Source organism: Petromyzon marinus, chromosome 76 (assembly GCF_048934315.1).
Source record: "Petromyzon marinus isolate PM22_M1 ecotype Great Lakes invasive population chromosome 76, UKy_Petmar_22M1.pri1.0, whole genome shotgun sequence".
Classification (NCBI taxonomy): domain Eukaryota; kingdom Metazoa; phylum Chordata; class Hyperoartia; order Petromyzontiformes; family Petromyzontidae; genus Petromyzon; species Petromyzon marinus.
Genome location: NC_133742.1, coordinates 1312572 through 1331157, shown reverse-complemented (window position 1 = coordinate 1331157; position 18586 = coordinate 1312572). Strand labels below are relative to the sequence as shown.

General features: G+C 52.0%; 1 protein-coding gene across 1 annotated transcript in view; it reads left to right on the top strand.

Annotated features, from left to right (window-relative positions):
* Positions 1-18586, top strand: part of LOC116936956 (chromosome-associated kinesin KIF4-like) — a 210960-nt gene that overhangs the window by 177891 nt on the left and 14483 nt on the right. The window contains 7 exon segments of the mRNA XM_076056569.1: positions 3636-3697; positions 4580-4718; positions 9809-9867; positions 11829-11937; positions 12988-13053; positions 15080-15319; positions 17395-17498. Coding sequence (XP_075912684.1) covers positions 3636-3697; positions 4580-4718; positions 9809-9867; positions 11829-11937; positions 12988-13053; positions 15080-15319; positions 17395-17498 — 779 coding nt within the window.

Here is an 18586-nt window from a genome sequence, read left to right as displayed (position 1 = left end):
TGTAGTGTACTAGTACAGCACTAGTGTATAGTGTAGTGTATAGTGTAGTGTACTAGTACAGCACTAGTGTATAGTGTAGTGTATAGTGTAGTGTACTAGTACAGCACTAGTGTATAGTGTAGTATAGTACAACACTAGTGTATAGTGTAGTGTATAGTGTAGTGTACTAGTACAGCACCAGTGTGTAATGTAGTGTATAGTGTAGTGTACTAGTACAGCACCAGTGTGTAATGTAGTGTATAGTGTAGTGTACTAGTACAGCACCAGTGTGTAATGTAGTGTATAGTGTAGTATACTAGTACAGCACCAGTGTGTAATGTAGTGTATAGTGTAGTGTACTAGTACAGCACCAGTGTGTAGTGTAGTGTATAGTGTAGTGTACTAGTACAGCACTAGTGTATAGTATAGTGTAGTGTACTAGTACAGCACTAGTGTATAGTATAGTGTAGTGTATAGTGTAGTATACTAGTACAGCACCAGTGTGTAGTGTAGTGTATAGTGTAGTGTATAGTGTAGTATACTAGTACAGCACCAGTGTGTAATGTAGTGTATAGTGTAGTATACTAGTACAGCACCAGTGTGTAATGTAGTGTATAGTGTAGTGTACTAGTACAGCACTAGTGTATAGTGTAGTGTATAGTGTAGTATACTAGTACAGCACCAGTGTGTAATGTAGTGTATAGTGTAGTGTACTAGTACAGCACTAGTGTATAGTGTAGTATAGTACAACACTAGTGTATAGTGTAGTGTATAGTGTAGTGTATAGTGTAGTATACTAGTACAGCACCAGTGTAATGTAGTGTATAGTGTAGTGTATAGTGTAGTATACCAGTACAGCACCAGTGTGTAATGTAGTGTATAGTGTAGTATACTAGTACAGCACCAGTGTGTAATGTAGTGTATAGTGTAGTGTATAGTGTAGTATACTAGTACAGCACCAGTGTGTAATGTAGTGTATAGTGTAGTGTACTAGTACAGCACTAGTGTATAGTGTAGTGTATAGTGTAGTGTACTAGTACAGCACCAGTGTGTAGTGTAGTGTACTAGTACAGCACTAGTGTATAGTGTAGTATAGTACAACACTAGTGTAGTGTATAGTGTAGTGTACTAGTACAGCACTAGTGTATAGTGTAGTGTACTAGTACATCACTAGTGTATAGTGTAGTGTACTAGTACAGCACTAGTGTATAGTGTAGTATAGTACAACACTAGTGTATAGTGTAGTGTACTAGTACAGCACTAATGTATAGTGTAGTGTATAGTGTAGTATACTAGTACAGCACCAGTGTAGTGTATAGTGTAGTGTACTAGTACAGCACTAGTGTATAGTGTAGTGTATAGTGTAGTGTACTAGTACATCACTAGTGTATAGTGTAGTGTATAGTATAGTGTAGTGTACTAGTACAGCACTAGTGTATAGTGTAGTGTACTAGTACATCACTAGTGTATAGTGTAGTGTACTAGTACATCACTAGTGTATAGTGTAGTGTACTAGTACATCACTAGTGTATAGTGTAGTGTACTAGTACAGCACTAGTGTATAGTGTAGTGTATAGTGTAGTGTACTAGTACAGCACTAGTGTATAGTGTAGTGTACAAGTACAGCACTAGTGTATAGTGTAGTATAGTACAACACTAGTGTATAGTGTAGTGTATAGTGTAGTGTACTAGTACAGCACTAGTGTATAGTGTAGTATAGTACAACACTAGTGTATAGTGTAGTGTATAGTGTAGTGTACTAGTACAGCACTAGTGTATAGTGTAGTATAGTACAACACTAGTGTATAGTGTAGTGTATAGTGTAGTGTACTAGTACAGCACTAGTGTATAGTGTAGTGTATAGTGAAAGGTGCCGTGCGTAATTCGGCTGTTCGCCGGGGCGAACCCGAGCTGAAGGCTGCATCAGGTTCCGGTGGGGCGATCGTCACAAATCACACGGTCGTTGAAACGAGAGGCCGTAGCGCGTGTACGTACGTCACCACCCCACCCTGCCCCCTGATGCAGAGTCTTCGAGATTGGGGTTGTGAGTGCGGCATGCGGTACATTTATACTCTCACTTCTGTTTTTTTTTTTTACAATATGAAATTGGTGTTCGTCTATTTGTACGTTCAGTAAGTTGGGTCAATTTCACGTTCAGTTAGGGCAATTTCTCGCGGCAGAAGAGCAATCTCACAACACCTCAAAAAACATACCCAAAGTAGAGGTTTTTGTCGGATTTTATTGTGTAAATATAAACGTTGTGTCGTTAAACCCGCCACCACTACCCGACACAGCCAATTGGTGAGGTTTGTCACGTAAACAGGACGTGCCAATTCGTTACTGGTACAGCACCAGTGTGTAGTGTAGTGTATAGTGTAGTGTACTAGTACAGCACTAGTGTATATTGTAGTATACTAGTACAGCACTAGTGTATAGTGTAGTGTTATAGTGTAGTTTATAGTGTAGTATACTAGTACAGCACTAGTGTATAGTGTAGTGTACTAGTACAGCACTAGTGTATAGTGTAGTGTACTAGTACAGCACTAGTGTATAGTGTAGTGTATAGTGTAGTATAGTACAGCACTAGTGTATCGTGTAGTGTATAGTGTAGTATAGTACAGCACTAGTGTACAGTGTAGTGTATCGTGTAGTATACTAGTACAACACTAGTGTGTAGTGTATAGTGTAGTATACTAGTACAGCACTAGTGTGTAGTGTATAATGTAGTGTATAGTGTCGTGTATAGTGTAGTATACTAGTACAGCACCAGTGTGTAGTGTATAGTGTAGTGTACTAGTACAGCACTAGTGTATAGTCTAGTGTATAGTGTAGTATAGTATAGCACTAGTGTATCGTGTAGTGTATAGTGTAGTATAGTACAGCACTAGTGTATCGTGTAGTGTATAGTGTAGTTTAGTATAGCACTAGTGTATAGTGTAGTATATAGTGTAGTATACTAGTGCAGCACTAGTGTATAGTGTAGTGTATAGTGTAGTGTTTATTGTAGTGTATAATGTAGTGTATAATGTAGTATACTAGTACAGCACTAGTGTGTAGTGTAGTGTTTAATGTAGTGTATGATGTAGTGTATAGTGTAGTATACTAGTACAGCACTACACCGGTTGTGTGTTGGAGAAGCGAGCCACAACATTTACAATCTGAGTACCGTGACGTTTCGCCGCTGATTGCAACCGGCTTCGTCAGGCGACGGCCAGATTTGTGAACGTTGTTGTTGTTATATGCTTAGTTTTTTCGGTAAAGTCACCACGTTGAAGAGAAACAACAAAATAATAACTAAATATATATTAAACAATAAAAAATTCTCACGACGTTTTGACCATAACTCAAACGGTCGTCTTCAGGTGTGTTGGTTCGCATAAATTTATTTTTATAAATAAATAAATGCGCCGTTTAAAAATTAATTTATGCGAACCAACACACCTGAAGACGACCGTTTGAGTAATGGTCGAAACGTCGTGAGAATTTTTTTTTATTGTTTTATATATATTTTATTATTTTGTTGTTTCCCTTCAACGTGGTGACTTTACCGAAAAAACTAAGAATATGAATTACTGCAGTCACGAAAGCTTTCAATCAAAGTTGTTGTTGTTGTCGTCGTTGTTGCCGACCGAGAGTTTTGCGTTTCTCTGTTGCAGGTGCAACAGCTGCAGGTGCAGCTGTTGCAGGCACGGGGCGGAGGGATCGCCACGATGCAGGGGTGGGTCTCTCGCGCGCACCACCCAACCCCACCCTCCCCCATGCACGCTCGCTCGCTTACGCAGAGACAACTGGATCCAGAGCCGCCGTTCACCACGTTGGGTGGTGGTGGTGGCGGTGGTGGCGGTGGTGGTGGTGGTGGAGGGGGAGGAGCGGTGGGGGAGTGGTTAGCGAGTTCTATTTACCGCTCACGGCCACCACCACCACCGCCGCCACCAGTGGTGATTGTCTGTGTGCATCTCTACGGGTCTCTTTGTGTTGCTATGCATCTCTATGGGTATTTATTGGTCTCTGTGTGTCTCTATGTATCTCTATGGGACTCTGTGTCTCTATGTGTCTGTGTCTCTATGGGTCTCTGTGATGTCTCTGTGTGTCTATGTATCCCTATTGGGTCTCTATGTGTCTCTATGGGTCTTTATGGGTCCCTGTGTGTCTCTATGTATCTCTATGGGTCTCTATGGGTGTCTATGTATCTCTATGGGTCTCTGTGTGTCTTTATGGGTCTCTATGTATCTCTATGGGTCTCTGTGTGTGTATGGGTCTCTATGGGTCTCTATGTATCTCTATGGGTCTTTATGGGTCCCTGTGTGTCTCTATGTATCTCTGTGGGTCTCTATGTATCTCTATGGGTCTTTATGGGTCTCTGTGTGTCTCTGTGTCTGTGTCTCTATGGGTCTCTGTGTGTATCTATGGGTCTCTGTGTGTCTCTATGGGTCTGTGTCTCTGTGTATCTATGGGTCTCTGCGTGTCTCTGTGTGTCTCTATGTATCCCTATGGGTCTCTATGTATCTCTCTACCGGACATCTTTGACGAAGAGCTCCTGCGGTATGAATAATAAAGATTGTTCTCACCGTACCCCACCCCTCCCCCGTGGCGGTGCCAGCGGCAGCGAGGGGCAGTCCACCAGCGTGCAGTCGGTGCTGGAGCGCAACCGCAGCCTGCACGAGGCCAATCAGCAGCTGACCAAGGAGCTACAGGTGGCCGTGGATCACACGGCGCACCTGTGTGAGAAGGTCATCCTGGTGAGTGGTGGCGGTGGTGAGTGGGTCAGAGTGAGGTCATCCTGGTGTGTGGTGGTGAGTGGGTGAGAAGGTCATCCTGGTGAGTGGGTGAGTGGGTGAGAAGGTCATCCTGGTGAGTGGTGGTGAGTGGGTGAGAAGGTCATCCTGGTGAGTGGTGGTGGTGGTGGTGGTGGCGGTGAGTGGTGAGTGGGTGAGTGGGTGAGAGGGTCATCCTGGTGAGTGGTGAGAGTGTGAGAAGGTCATCCTGGTGAGTGGTGAGTGGGTGAGAAGGTCATCCTGGTGAGTGGTGAGTGGGTGAGAAGGTCATCCTGGTGAGTGGTGAGTGTGTGAGAAGGTCATCCTGGTGAGTGGTGAGTGGGTGAGAAGGTCATCCTGGTGAGTGGTGAGTGTGTGAGAAGGTCATCCTGGTGAGTGGCGGCGGCGGTGAGCGTGTGAGTGGGTGAGAGTGAGGTCATCCTGGTGAGTGGTGGTGGTGAGTGGGTGAGAAGGTCATCCTGGTGAGTGGGTGAGAGTGAGGTCATCCTGGTGAGTGGTGGTGGCGGTGAGTGGTGAGTGGGTCAGAGTGAGGTCATCCTGGTGAGTGGTGGTGGCGGTGAGTGGGTCAGAGTGAGGTCATCCTGGTGAGTGGTGGTGAGTGGGTGAGAGTGAGGTCATCCTGGTGAGTGGCGGCGGTGGTGAGCATGTTAGTGGTGAGTGGGTGAGAGTTAGGTCATCCTGGTGAGTGGTGGTGGTGGTGAATGGGTGAGTGAGTATGAGGTCATGCTGGTGACTGGCGGTGGTGGTGAGCGTGTGAGTGGGTGAGAAGGTCATCCTGGTGAGTGGCGGCGGTGGTAAGTGGTGAGTGGGTCATCCTGGTGAGTGGTGGTGAGTGTGTGAGAAGGTCTTCCTGGTGAGTGGTGGTGGTGGTGAGCGTGTGAGTGGGTGTGTGGGTCAGAGTGAGGTCATCCTGGTGAGTGGTGAGTGGAGGTGGTGAGTGGGTGAGAAGGTCATCCTGGTGAGTGGTGGTGAGTGGGTCCGAGTGAGGTCATCCTGGTGAGTGGAGGTGGTGAGTGGGTGAGCGTGAGGTCATCCTGGTGAGTGGCGGTGATGGTGAGTGGGTCCGAGTGAGGTCATCCTGGTGAGTGGTGAGTGGGTCCGAGTGAGGTCATCCTGGTGAGTGGTGAGTGGTGAGTGTCAGAAGGTCATCCTGGTGAGTGGTGGTGAGCGTGCGAGTGTGGCGAGTGGATCAGAGTGAGGTCATCCTGGTGAGTTGTGGTGGTGAGTGGGTGAGTGAGTATGAGGTCATCCTGGTGAGTGGCAGCGGTGGTGAGTGAGTGAGAGTGAGAAGGCCATCCTGGTGAGTGGTGGTGGGCGTGCGAGTGTGGTGAGTGGATCAGAGTGAGGTCATCCTGGTGAGTGGGTGAGAAGGTCATCCTGGTGAGTGGCAGTGGTGGTGAGTGGGTGAGAGTGAGATCATCCTGGTGAGTGGCGGTGGTGGTGAGCGTGTGAGTGGTGAGTGGGTGAAAAGGTCATCCTGGTGAGTGGTGGTTAGTGGTGAGTGGGTGAGAAGGTCATCCTGGTGAGTGGCAGCGGTGGTGAGTGGGTCAGAGTGAGGTCATCCTGGTAGGTGGTGGTGAGCGGGTGAGTGGTGAGTTTGTGAGAAGGTCATCCTGGTGGGTGGTGGTGGTGGTGAGTGGGTGAGTGTGAGGTCATGCTGGCGAGTGGCATTGGTGAGTGGGTGAGAGTGTGGGAAGGTCATCTTGGTGAGTGTGTGTGAGGGTGAGCATGTATGAGAGAGAGAGGGTGAGTGAGAGAGAGGGTGAGCGTGTGAGAGAGAAAGTGAGAGATAAATTGAGGGGGTGAGTGTTTTGAGGGTGAGCGAAAGAGAGAGGGTGAGTGTGTCTGTGACCGTGAGGGTGAGCGTGAGGGTGAGCGTGTGTGTGAGAGTGTGTGTGTGTGACTGAGCGTGTGAGAGAGAGTGAGGGTGAACGCCTGTGTGTGTGAGGGTGAGCGTGTGTGTGTGTGTGTGAGGGCGTGTGTGTGTGTGAGGGTGAGCGCGTGTATGTGTGAAGGTGGGTGTGTGAGGGTGAGCGTGTGTGTGACAGTGTGTGTGTGACAGTGAGGGTGTGTGTGAGCAAGAACATCTGCTGGACTACATAGTGACGGACCAGCGAATGCGAGCCCATGTCCTTGACACCAGGACCTACCGTGGAGCTGATCTGCCCTCTGACCATCGACTAGTCATCTGTAAGATGCGCCTGCCATTCTTCCACTCCGGTGGTGGGTGTACACCCAGGACCACATTCCAACCTAAAGTGGCCTGGTCTCAGTTATCTGATGAAAGTTGCAAGCGAGAATTTCATCATCGCTTGCGGCTGGGATTGGCATCGTCCCCGACTCCTCCTGATGTCGAGGGTAAATGGGCGAGGTTTAGGACTGTGACTCATGCAGCTGCAATGGCTGCTTTGGGTACGCGGTCCAGACCTCCCCAGACACCCTGGATGACAGAGGAGTTGTTCAGGATGGTTGAGAAAAAGCGACAGGCCCACTGTCATCGGCTACAGAATCCCACGTCAGAGAATGAGGAGGCTTACCGCAGCCTTCGCTCGGAGGTTCGGAGAGCCGTGAGGCGCTGCAAGGATGGGTGGTGGTCGCGGGTTGCTGAGGAGATGGAGTCTGCCTCAGTGGCCCGTGATCACAAATCGCTATTTAACTCCATCAAAAAAGTAACCTGCAGCGCCACACCTATTACCATCATTAGGGGAAAAAACGGTGATCCAATTTCCGACCCCCAGGAACAGGTTCGCAGATTTGCTGAGCATTTCTGTGAGGTCCTGGGGGAGGGAAAATCCCACAGCCAGGAAAACATCGTGGCACAAAGTGAGGATGACCCTGCTGAGGCTGCGGTGCCTCAAATATTGGATGAAGTCACCCCCTGTGAGTGGCTGGCTGAGGTGCCATCTGCTGAGGAAGTATTGAAGGCGATCCGGAGTCTGAGACCAGGAAAGGCAGCGGGCAGAGATGATCTCCCAAGCGAAATGCTGAGGGAGGGTGGCGTTTGTGCACAGACTGCCCTATATGACATCATAACAACAGTCTGGACCACTGGACGGGTTCCGCAGGATTGGAAGGATGCCCTGGTGGTCCCCCTTTTTAAGAAGGGGGACCGCACAGACTGTAACAACTACAGGGGCATCTCACTCCTCAGTGTGCCGGGAAAGGTCCTGGCAAGGATTATTCAGCATCGCCTTGCCAGGCACGCTGAGGAGAGGCTTGCGGAGCCCCAATGCGGTTTCAGGAAAGGGCGGTCCTGCACAGATGCCATATTTTCTGTCCGTCTGCTACAGCAGAGGTGTAGGGAATTCCAACAAGACCTACATCTCTGCTTTATTGACCTGGTCAAGGCCTATGATACCATCAGTAGGCCTGGGCTCTGGGTCGTTCTTCGTGCTTTTGGAGTACCTGACCCTCTGCTCACGATCATTAAGGACCTTCATGATGGTGAGCGGGCCCGGGTAAAACTACGTGGCCGGGAGTCAGAGCCATTCCCTGTACACCTTGGGGTGCGACAGGGATGTCCTCTGGCTCCCACATTATTTAACATCTATTTTGACCACGTAGTTCGTGAAGCCTTCAATAGCTGTACCGGGGGAATCTCCATATGGTACAGATATAATGGGAGGCTAATCGATGCCCGGGTGCGGTCAAGGGATGGCTCCCTATTGCTCAACCACGTTATGTATGCTGATGACTTGGTAATAGCTGCTCAGTCAGAGGAGGAGTTCAGACGCTGCTGCTGAGACTGGAGCGTGCCACTAAGAGGTGGGGCCTTACCATCAGCCCCACCAAAACTAAGCACCTGCCTGGGTATTTTGTACCATCGGACACTCCACCCCCACAACTCCCAATCGGTGATGGGGCAGTTGTGGAGAGAGTGGAGAGTTTCCCATACCTGGGCAGTGTGCTTATGACTGGCTCCAGTTTAACAGCAGAGGTCTCACTCCGAATCAGTCGAGCGGCAATATCTTTTCATCGGTTGCGTAACGCTGTGTGGAAGCTACCTGGTCTGTCGCTCCGCACTAAGCTTCAGGTCTTCTCGGCCACGGTCATTCCCTCCCTTCTCTACGCTTGCGAAACGTGGACCCCCCTAATGGAACATCTTCGCCGGTTAGAAACATTTAGGCTGACCTGCCTACGATCCATCCTGGGTTTAACCAGACTGGATTGTGTGAGGAGCTCACAAATCCTTGAAAGATCTGGGCAGGGTCCCATCGGTGAGCTCCTCCGGCAGGCAAGGCTGCGATGGCTGGGTCATGTAGCCCGCATGACCAGCCACCGCATGCCGAAACAGCTTTTGTTTGGCCGGATTGAGGGGGCTAAGCGGGCGCGGCACGGGCTAGAGAAGAGATGGAGTGATGTGGTACAGGAGGACGTGGAGCTGAGTGGACTTGCCGATGACTGGTACCAGCGGTGTCAAGATCGGCCTCTGTGGAGGAGGCTCGTGAAGGATGCTACTGGGCAGTTGGAGGCAGTCGCCCTCCAACAACAACGGAGGGCGGAGGAGCGACGCTCACAACAGCGAGCGGAGCGCCGGGTGGCTAAAGCACAGCAGGTTGGCACAGTAGGGGGCACAGGTGGTGCATCAGCCAGTCATCTCAGTCAGTCGACCCGTGGCACCTGGGTCTGCCCCGTGACCTCCTGCCAGCGGGCGTTCGACACTTCACGTGGCCTCAGGGTGCACATAGCCTGGCACAAGCGTCGTGGTGACGTCACCGCCACTTAGTGGCGAATGGCGGTTGTTGTTGTTGTTGTTGTGTGTGTGAGGGTGAGCGTGTGTGTGTGTGTGAGACAGTGAGGGTGTGTGTGAGGGTGAGCGTGTGAGCGTGTGTGTGTGTGAGACAGTGAGGGTGTGTGTGAGGGTGAGCGTGTGTGTGTGTGTGAGGGTGAGCTCGTGTTAGCGTGTGTGTGTGTGAGACAGTGAGCGAGCGAGCGTGTGTGTGCGAGGGTGAGCTCGTGTGCTGCTCGCTCGACTCCACTTGCCCCAACGCTCCGCTCGAAGGCTGAAGGCTCGGGTGCGTGCCTGGGTTGGGTTCTCACGCGACCGTGTGCAGACGGAGATGGAGCGTGAGAAGTTATTGACGCGCTTCGCCGAGCTGAAGGATCACAAAGCGTGAGTCGGCCGTTCTGCGGGCAGCCCGCGCGTGAACTATGGCCAGGTCCCTGCACCAACTCAACACGTCGCTGCGTATCGACGTGTTGAGTCTCCGGGCAGTGCTGAGTCTCGGCGGTGTGTGGCGGTGTCGTGTATCGTGGTGCACAATCGTGTCGTGTAACAATAGTGTAGTGGGTAGTGTAGTGTATGATAGTGTAGTGTATCTTAGTGTAGTGTATAATAGTGTAGTGTATAATAGTGTAGTGTATAATAGTGTAGTGGTTAGTGTAGTGTATAATAGTGTAGTGTATAATAGTGTAGTGTATAATAGTGTAGTGTATAATAGTGTAGTGGTTAGTGTAGTGGTTAGTGTAGTGTATCTTAGTGTAGTGTATCTTAGTGTAGTGTATAATAGTGTAGTGGTTAGTGTAGTGTATCTTAGTGTAGTGGTTAGTGTAGTGTATCTTAGTGTAGTGTATAATAGTGTAGTGGATAGTGTAGTGTATAATAGTGTAGTGGTTAGTGTAGTGTATCTTAGTGTAGTGTATAATAGTGTAGTGGTTAGTGTAGTGTATCTTAGTGTAGTGTATAATAGTGTAGTGTATAGTGTAGTGTATAATAGTGTAGTGGTTAGTGTAGTGTATCTTAGTGTAGTGTATAATAGTGTAGTGGTTAGTGTAGTGTATAATAGTGTAGTGGATAGTGTAGTGTATCTTAGTGTAGTGTATAATAGTGTAGTGGTTAGTGTAGTGTATCTTAGTGTAGTGTATAATAGTGTAGTAGTTAGTGTATTGTAGCGTAGTGTAGTATATAATAGTGTAGTGGTTAGTGTAGTGTATCTTAGTGTAGTATATAATAGTGTAGTGGATAGTGTATTGTAGCATAGTGGATCATAGTGTAGTGTATAGTGTAATATATAATAGTGTAGTGGATAGTGTAGTGTATCTTAGTGTAGTGTATAATAGTGTAGTGGTTAGTGTAGTGTATCTTAGTGTAGTATATAATAGTGTAGTGGTTAGTGTAGTGTATCTTAGTGTAGTGTATAATAGTGTAGTGGTTAGTGTAGTGTATAATAGTGTATCTTAGTGTAGTGTATAATAGTGTAGTGGTTAGTGTAGTGTATCTTAGTGTAGTATATAATAGTGTAGTGGTTTAGTGTAGTGTATCTTAGTGTAGTGTATAATAGTGTAGTGGTTAGTGTAGTGTATCTTAGTGTAATATATAATAGTGTAGTGGTTAGTGCATTGTAGCGTAGTGGATCATAGTGTAGTGGTTAGTGTAGTGTACCTTAGTGTAATATATAATAGTGTAGTGGTTAGTGTAGTGTATCTTAGTGTAATATATAATAGTGTAGTGGTTAGTGCAGTGTATCTTAGTGTAGTATATAATAGTGTAGTGGATAGTGTATTCTAGCGTCGTGGATCATAGTGCAGTGTATCTTAGTGTAGTATTTAATGGTGTAGTGGATAGCGTATCTTAGTGTAGTATATAATAGTGTAGTGGATAGTGTAGTGTATCTTGTTGTAATATATAATAGTGTAGTGGATAGTGTAGTGTATCTTAGTGTAGAATATAATAGTGTAGTGTACCTTAGTGTAGTATATAATAGTGTAGTGGATAGTGTGTTGTAGTGTAGTATATATTAGTGAATTGGATAGTGTATTGTAGTGTAGTATATAATAGTGTAGTGTATCTTAGTGTAATATTTAATAGTGTAGTGGTTTAGTGTAGTGTATCTTAGTGTAGTATATAATAGTGTAGTGGTTAGTGTAGTGTATCTTAGTGTAGTGGTTAGTGTAGTGTACCTTAGTGTAGTATATAATAGTGTAGTGTATCTTAGTGTAGTGTATAATAGTGTAGTGAGTGTATCTTAATCTGATGTGTAGTACATACTCGTGTTGTGGATAGTGAAGTGTTCAGCATTGGGAGCGCGGGGTGTTGGCACACGCCTAGCTGTTCCCCTCCCCTCCACCACACAGGTGTCGGCTGGACATCATGTCCCTTGTAGACTCGCAGGGAGACGAAGGGGGGCTCAGGCAACAGCTGGAGCTGCTCCAGAGTCTCCAGGAGCTCATCAATGAGCTCGAGGTACCGCCTCCTCCTCCTCCCTTCCTCCCTCCCTCCTCTCACTGCCCTGCCTCCCCCCTCGCTCCTGGCCCTCACTCACTGCCTCACTCACTGCCTCACTCACTGCCTCACTCACTGCCTCACTCTCTCACTCACTCTCTCACTCTCACTCACTCACTCACCCACCCACTCACCACCCACTCACCACCCACTCTCTCACCCTCTCACTCGCTCGCCCACCCACTCACTCACTCACCCACTCACTCACTCACCTACTCACCACCCACTTTCTCACTCACTCCCTCCCTCCTGTCCCTCACTCTCTCACTCACTTCCCCACTCTCTCACTGCCTCGCTCACTCTCCCACTCACTCCCCCACTCCCCCCTCCCTCCTGTCCCTCACTCACTGCCTCACTGCCTCACTCACTCTCTCACTCACTCCCTCCTCTCACTCACTCCCTCCCTCCTGTCCCTCACTTACTGCCTCACTCACTCACTCCCTCCCTCCTGTCCCTCACTCACTGCCTCACTGCCTCACTCTCTCACTCACTCCCTCCCTTCCTCCCTCCTCTCACTCCCTTCCCTCCCTCCTGTCCCTCACTCACTGCCTCACTCACTCCCCCACTCACTCCCTCCCTCCCTCCCTCCTGTCCCTCACTCACTGCCTCACTCACTCCCTTCCCTCCCTCCTGTCCCTCACTCACTCCCCCGCTCGCTCCCTCCTCTCCCTGCCTCATTCTTCTCACTCCCTCCTCTCACTCTCCCTCAAACCTTCCCTAACTCCCCACCTCACTCCCTCCCCCCCCCCTCACCTCCCTCCCCCCCCTCCTCTCACTCCTTCCCTCACTCCTTCCCCTGCTCCCCCTCACTCCTTCACTCCCTCCTCTCACTCCCTCTCCTCCCTCTCCTTCCTCGGGCTGCTCCCATCCAGCTGCCCATCCTCTTCTACCCTCGCCCCTCTGCTGCTTGTGTCTGTCCACAAGAGTGTTGTGTTCGCGCGGTTGTGCGTTCACGCGATTGTGCGTTCACACGATTGTGCGTTCACACTCGTGTGCGTGTGCGTGTCACAGACGGACACGTCGAGTCTCGACCCCCTGGATGCGGAGGGGAAAGAGGGAGGGAGCCCGGGCGATGAGGTGAGTGGTGGTCGGGGTGGTATGGCCAGTGGGGGTGAGGTGAGGTGAGTGGGGGTGAGGTGAGGTGGGTGAGGTGAGTGGGGGTGAGGTGAGGTGAGGTGGGTGAGGTGAGGTGAGTGGGGGTGAGGTGAGTTGGGGTTGGTGAGTGGAGGTGAGTTGAGGTGTGGGGGTGAGTGGGCGTGAGGTGAGGTGTGGGGGATGGCTGAGGGGAGTCGGGGTGAGCTGAGGTGAGGTGTGGCGGTGGGGTGAGTGGGCGTGAGGTGAGGTGTGGGGGTTGGTGAGGGAGTCGGGGTGAGCTGAGGTGGGTGGGATGGTGTGGGTTTGGGCCACATTCCGTATAACTCACGAACGTGCGTGTGTAAAGACTCCGATATGCACTACACGAATATGCACTACTATGCACTATACACACTACACTATGCACTACACGACTCTGTATTACACTTCTACGCACTACAATACCAGAGGGCTGTTGCCCTCCGCTATTGCTAGAGGGACGACTGCCTCCAACTGCCCAGTAGCCTCAAGGAGCACCTAGCCTGCCACTGCCCAGTAGCTTTCAAGGTGCACCTAGCCTGCCACTGCCCAGTAGCCTCAAGGTGCACCTAGCCTGCCACTGCCCAGTAGCCTCAAGGTGCACCTAGCCTGCCACTGCCCAGTAGCCTCAAGGTGCACCTAGCTTGGCACTCACCAGTAGCCTCAAGGTTTACCTAGCTTGGCACTGCCCAGTAGCCTCAAGGTGCACCTAGCCTGCCACTGCCCAGTAGCTTTCAAGGTGCACCTAGCCCAGCACTACCCAGTAGCCTCAAGGTGCACCTAGCCCGGCACTGCCCAGTAGCCTCAAGTGCACCTAGCTTGGCACTGCCCAGTAGCCTCAAGGTGCACCTAGCCTAGCACTGCCCAGTAGCCTCAAGTGCACCTAGCTTGGCACTGCCCAGTAGCTTCAAGGTGCACCTAGCCTGGCACTGCCCAGTAGCCTCAAGTGCACCTAGCTTGGCACTGCCCAGTAGCCTCAAGGTGCACCTAGCCTGGCACTGACCCAGTAGCCTCAAGGTGCACCTAGCCCAGCACTGCCCAGTAGCCTCAAGGTGCACCTAGCCTGCCACTGCCCGGTAGCCTCAAGGTGCACCTAGCCTGGCACTGCCCAGTAGCCTCAAGGTGCATCTAGCCTGGCACTGCCCCCAGTAGCCTCAAGGTTTACCTAGCTTGGCACTGCTCAGTAGCCTCAAGGTGCACCTAGCCTGGCACTGCCAAGTAGCCTCAAGGTGCACCTAGCCTGCCACTGCCCAGTAGCCTCAAGGTGCACCTAGCCCAGCACTACCCAGTAGCCTCAAGGTGCACCTAGCCCAGCACTACCCAGTAGCCTCAAAGTGCACCTAGCCCGGCACTGCCCGGTAGCCTCAAGGTGCACCTAGCTTGGCACAGCCCCAGTAGCCTCAAGGTGCACCTAGCCTGCCACTGCCCAGTAGCCTCAATGTGCACCTAGCCTGCCACTGCCCAGTAGCTTTCAAGGTGCACCTAGCCCAGCACTACCCGGTAGCCTCAAGGTGCACCTAGCCCGGCACTGCCCGGTAGCCTCAAGGTTTACCTAGCCTGGCACTGGCCCCAGTAGCTTTCAAGGTGCACCTAGCTTGGCACTGCCCAGTAGCCTCAAGGTGCACCTAGCTTGGCACTCACCAGTAGCCTCAAGGTTTACCTAGCTTGGCACTGCCCAGTAGCTTCAAGGTGCACCTAGCCTGCCACTGCCCAGTAGCTTTCAAGGTGCACCTAGCCCAGCACTACCCGGTAGCCTCAAGGAGCACCTAGCCTGCCACTGCCCAGTAGCTTTCAAGGTGCACCTAGCCTGCCACTGCCCAGTAGCTTTCAAGGTGCACCTAGCCTGGCACTGCCCCCAGTAGCCTCAAGGTTTACCTAGCTTGGCACTGCTCAGTAGCCTCAAGGTGCACCTAGCCTGGCACTGCCCAGTAGTGTCCTACACACACGCCTCTGTCTCTACCCCCCCGCCCTGCCCCATGATCCCCTGCAGGTGTGCGTTGCTGGTGAGGGTGGCGGTGAGGGTGGCGGTGAGGGCGGCGGTGAGGGTGGCGGTGAGGGCGGCGGTGAGCGTCTGAGCGACTCGTCGTTCTCGGCGAGACACGCGCTGCGCCAGGCACAGCTCACCAGGGAGCTGCTGGAGCTCAACCACGCCCTCGAGATGAAGGAGCAGCTGGCGAGGGGCGCGTCCCGGAACGACGGCAAGATGGACGAGCTGAGCACCGCTTACACGGTAGGCAGTGGAGGAGGCGGAGTGGGCGTGTTTGAAACGTCGCCGCTGGGGAGACAAAGGCGGCCGAGGCGCGTGGTGCCGGCCAACCCACCCCCTCGTTAGCGCCGTGCCGGGCTTTCATAGTCGCTGGTGCTGCTGCTCGCTACTAACAGCACTTGCCCCCACGATGTGTTGAGGCTACACGGGGGACCTTTGTCTGTGTCTATCTTCATAGTCGCTGCTGCTACTCGCCGCTGACAGCACTTGCCCCTACAGCCTGCTAGAGGCTACACGGGGGACCTTTGTCTGTGTCTACCGTCATAGGCGCTGCTGCTACTAACAGCACTTGCCCCTGCAGCCTGCTAGAGGCTACACGGGGGACCTTTGTCTGTGTCTACCTTCATAGACGCTGCTGCTGCTACTCGCTACTAACAGCACTTGCCCCTACAGCCTGCTAGAGGCTTCACGGGGGACCTTTGTCTGTGTCTACCTTCGTAGACGCTGCTGCAAACAGCACTTGCCCCCACGATGTGTTGAGGCTTCACGGGGGACCTTTGTCTGTGTCTCTTCATAGTCGCTGCTGCTGCTACTCGCTACTAACAGCACTTGCCCCCTACAGCCTGCTAGAGGCTTCACGGGGGGCCTTTGTCTGTGTCTACCTTCATAGTCGCTGCTGCTGCTACTCGCTACTAACAGCACTTGCCCCCAACTGCGTGTTGAGGCTACACGGGGGGCGTGGGGTGACCATTGTCTCTGCGTGGGGTGACCATTGTCTCTGCGTGGGTGACCAGTGTCTCTGCGTGGGTGACCATTGCCTCTGCGTGGGGTGACCAGTGTCTCTGCGTGGGTGACCATTGCCTCTGCGTGGGGTGACCATTGTCTCTGCGTGGGTGACCAGTGTCTCTGCGTGGGTGACCAGTGTCTCTGCGTGGGTGACCATTGTCTCTGCGTGGGTGACCATTGCCTCTGCGTGGGGTGACCATTGTCTCTGCGTGGGGTGACCAGTGTCTCTGCGTGGGTGACCAGTGTCTCTGCGTGGGTGACCATTGTCTCTGCGTGGGTGACCAGTGTCTCTGCGTGGGTGACCAGTGTCTCTGCGTGGGTGACCATTGTCTCTGCGTGGGTGACCATTGTCTCTGCGTGGGTGACCAGTGTCTCTGCGTGGGTGACCAGTGTCTCTGCGTGGGGTGACCAGTGTCTCTGCGTGGGTGACCATTGTCTCTGCGTGGGTGACCAGTGTCTCTGCGTGGGTGACCATTGTCTCTGCGTGGGGTGACCATTGTCTCTGCGTGGGTGACCATTGCCTCTGCGTGGGTGACCATTGTCTCTGCGTGGGGTGACCATTGTCTCTGCGTGGGTGACCAGTGTCTCTGCGTGGGGTGACCATTGTCTCTGCGTGGGTGACCAGTGTCTCTGCGTGGGGTGACCATTGTCTCTGCGTGGGTGACCAGTGTCTCTGCGTGGGTGACCAGTGTCTCTGCGTGGGGTGACCATTGCCTCTGCGTGGGTGACCATTGTCTCTGCGTGGGTGACCAGTGTCTCTGCGTTGGTAACCAGTGTCTCTGCGTGGGTGACCAGTGTCTCTGCGTGGGTGACCATTGTCTCTGCGTGGGTGACCATTGTCTCTGCGTGGGTGACCAGTGTCTCTGCGTGGGTGACCATTGTCTCTGCGTGGGGTGACCATTGTCTCTGCGTGGGGTGACCAGTGTCTCTGCGTGGGTGACCATTGTCTCTGCGTGGGTGACCAGTGTCTCTGCGTGGGGTGACCATTGTCTCTGCGTGGGTGACCAGTGTCTCTGCGTGGGGTGACCATTGTCTCTGCGTGGGGTGACCATTGTCTCTGCGTGGGTGACCATTGTCTCTGCGTGGGTGACCATTGTCTCTGCGTGGGGTGACCATTGTCTCTGCGTGGGGTGACCAGTGTCTCTGCGTGGGTGACCAGTGTCTCTGCGTGGGTGACCATTGTCTCTGCGTGGGTGACCATTGTCTCTGCGTGGGTGACCATTGTCTCTGCGTGGGTGACCAGTGTCTCTGCGTGGGTGACCATTGTCTCTGCGTGGGTGACCATTGTCTCTGCGTGGTTGTGCGCTGTGCAGGAGGGCATCAAGGGCCTGGAGAAGGAGGTGTCGTGCCTGCAGCGCGAGAAGGAGGAGCTCACCAGCGCCCTGCAGGCCGCCATGAAGGACACGGCGCACGCAAAGTAACACACACGCAGGCATGCACACACACAGGCATGCACACACACAGGCATGCACACACACAGGCACACGCACACACACACACAGGCACACACACACACAGGCATGCACACACACAGGCACACGCACACACACAAACACAGGCACGCACACACACAGGCATGCACACACACAGGCACACGCACACACACACACAGGCACGCACACACACAGGCGCGCACACAGGCACACGCACACACACACACAGGCACGCACACAGGCACACGCACACAGGCACACGCACACACACACACAGGCACACGCACACACACACACAGGCACGCACACAGGCACACGCACACACACACACAGGCACACACACACAGGCACACACACGCAGGCACACGCAGACACACACAGACACACACACAGGCACACACACACAGGCACACACGCAGGCACGCACACGCAGGCACACACACACACAGGCACACGCACACACAGGCACGCACACACATACGCAGGAAACACGCAGGCACGCACACAGGCACACGCACACACACACGCAGGCACACACACACACATACGCAGGCACACGCAGACACGCACACAGGCACACGCACACACAGGCACACACACACACAGGCACACACACACACACAGGCACACAGGCTGTGGTTGACTGTTACTGGTTCGCTGTGGTTGACTGGCTGTGGTTGACTGTTACTGGTTCACTGTGGTTGACTGTTACTGGTTCACTGTGGTTGACTGTGGTTGACTGTTACTGGTTGACTGTGGTTGACTGTTACTGGTTCACTGTGGTTGACTGTGGTTGACTGTTACTGGTTCACTTTGGTTGACTGGCTGTGGTTGACTGTTACTGGTTCACTGTGGTTGACTGACTGTGGTTGACTGTTACTGGTTCACTGTGGTTGACTGTTACTGGTTCACTGTGGTTGACTGGCTGTGGTTGACTGTTACTGGTTCACTGTGGTTGACTGACTGTGGTTGACTGTTACTGGTTCACTGTGGTTGACTGGTTGTGGTTGACTGTTACTGGTCCACTGAGGTTGACTGGCTGTGGTTGACTGTTACTGGTTCACTGTGGTTG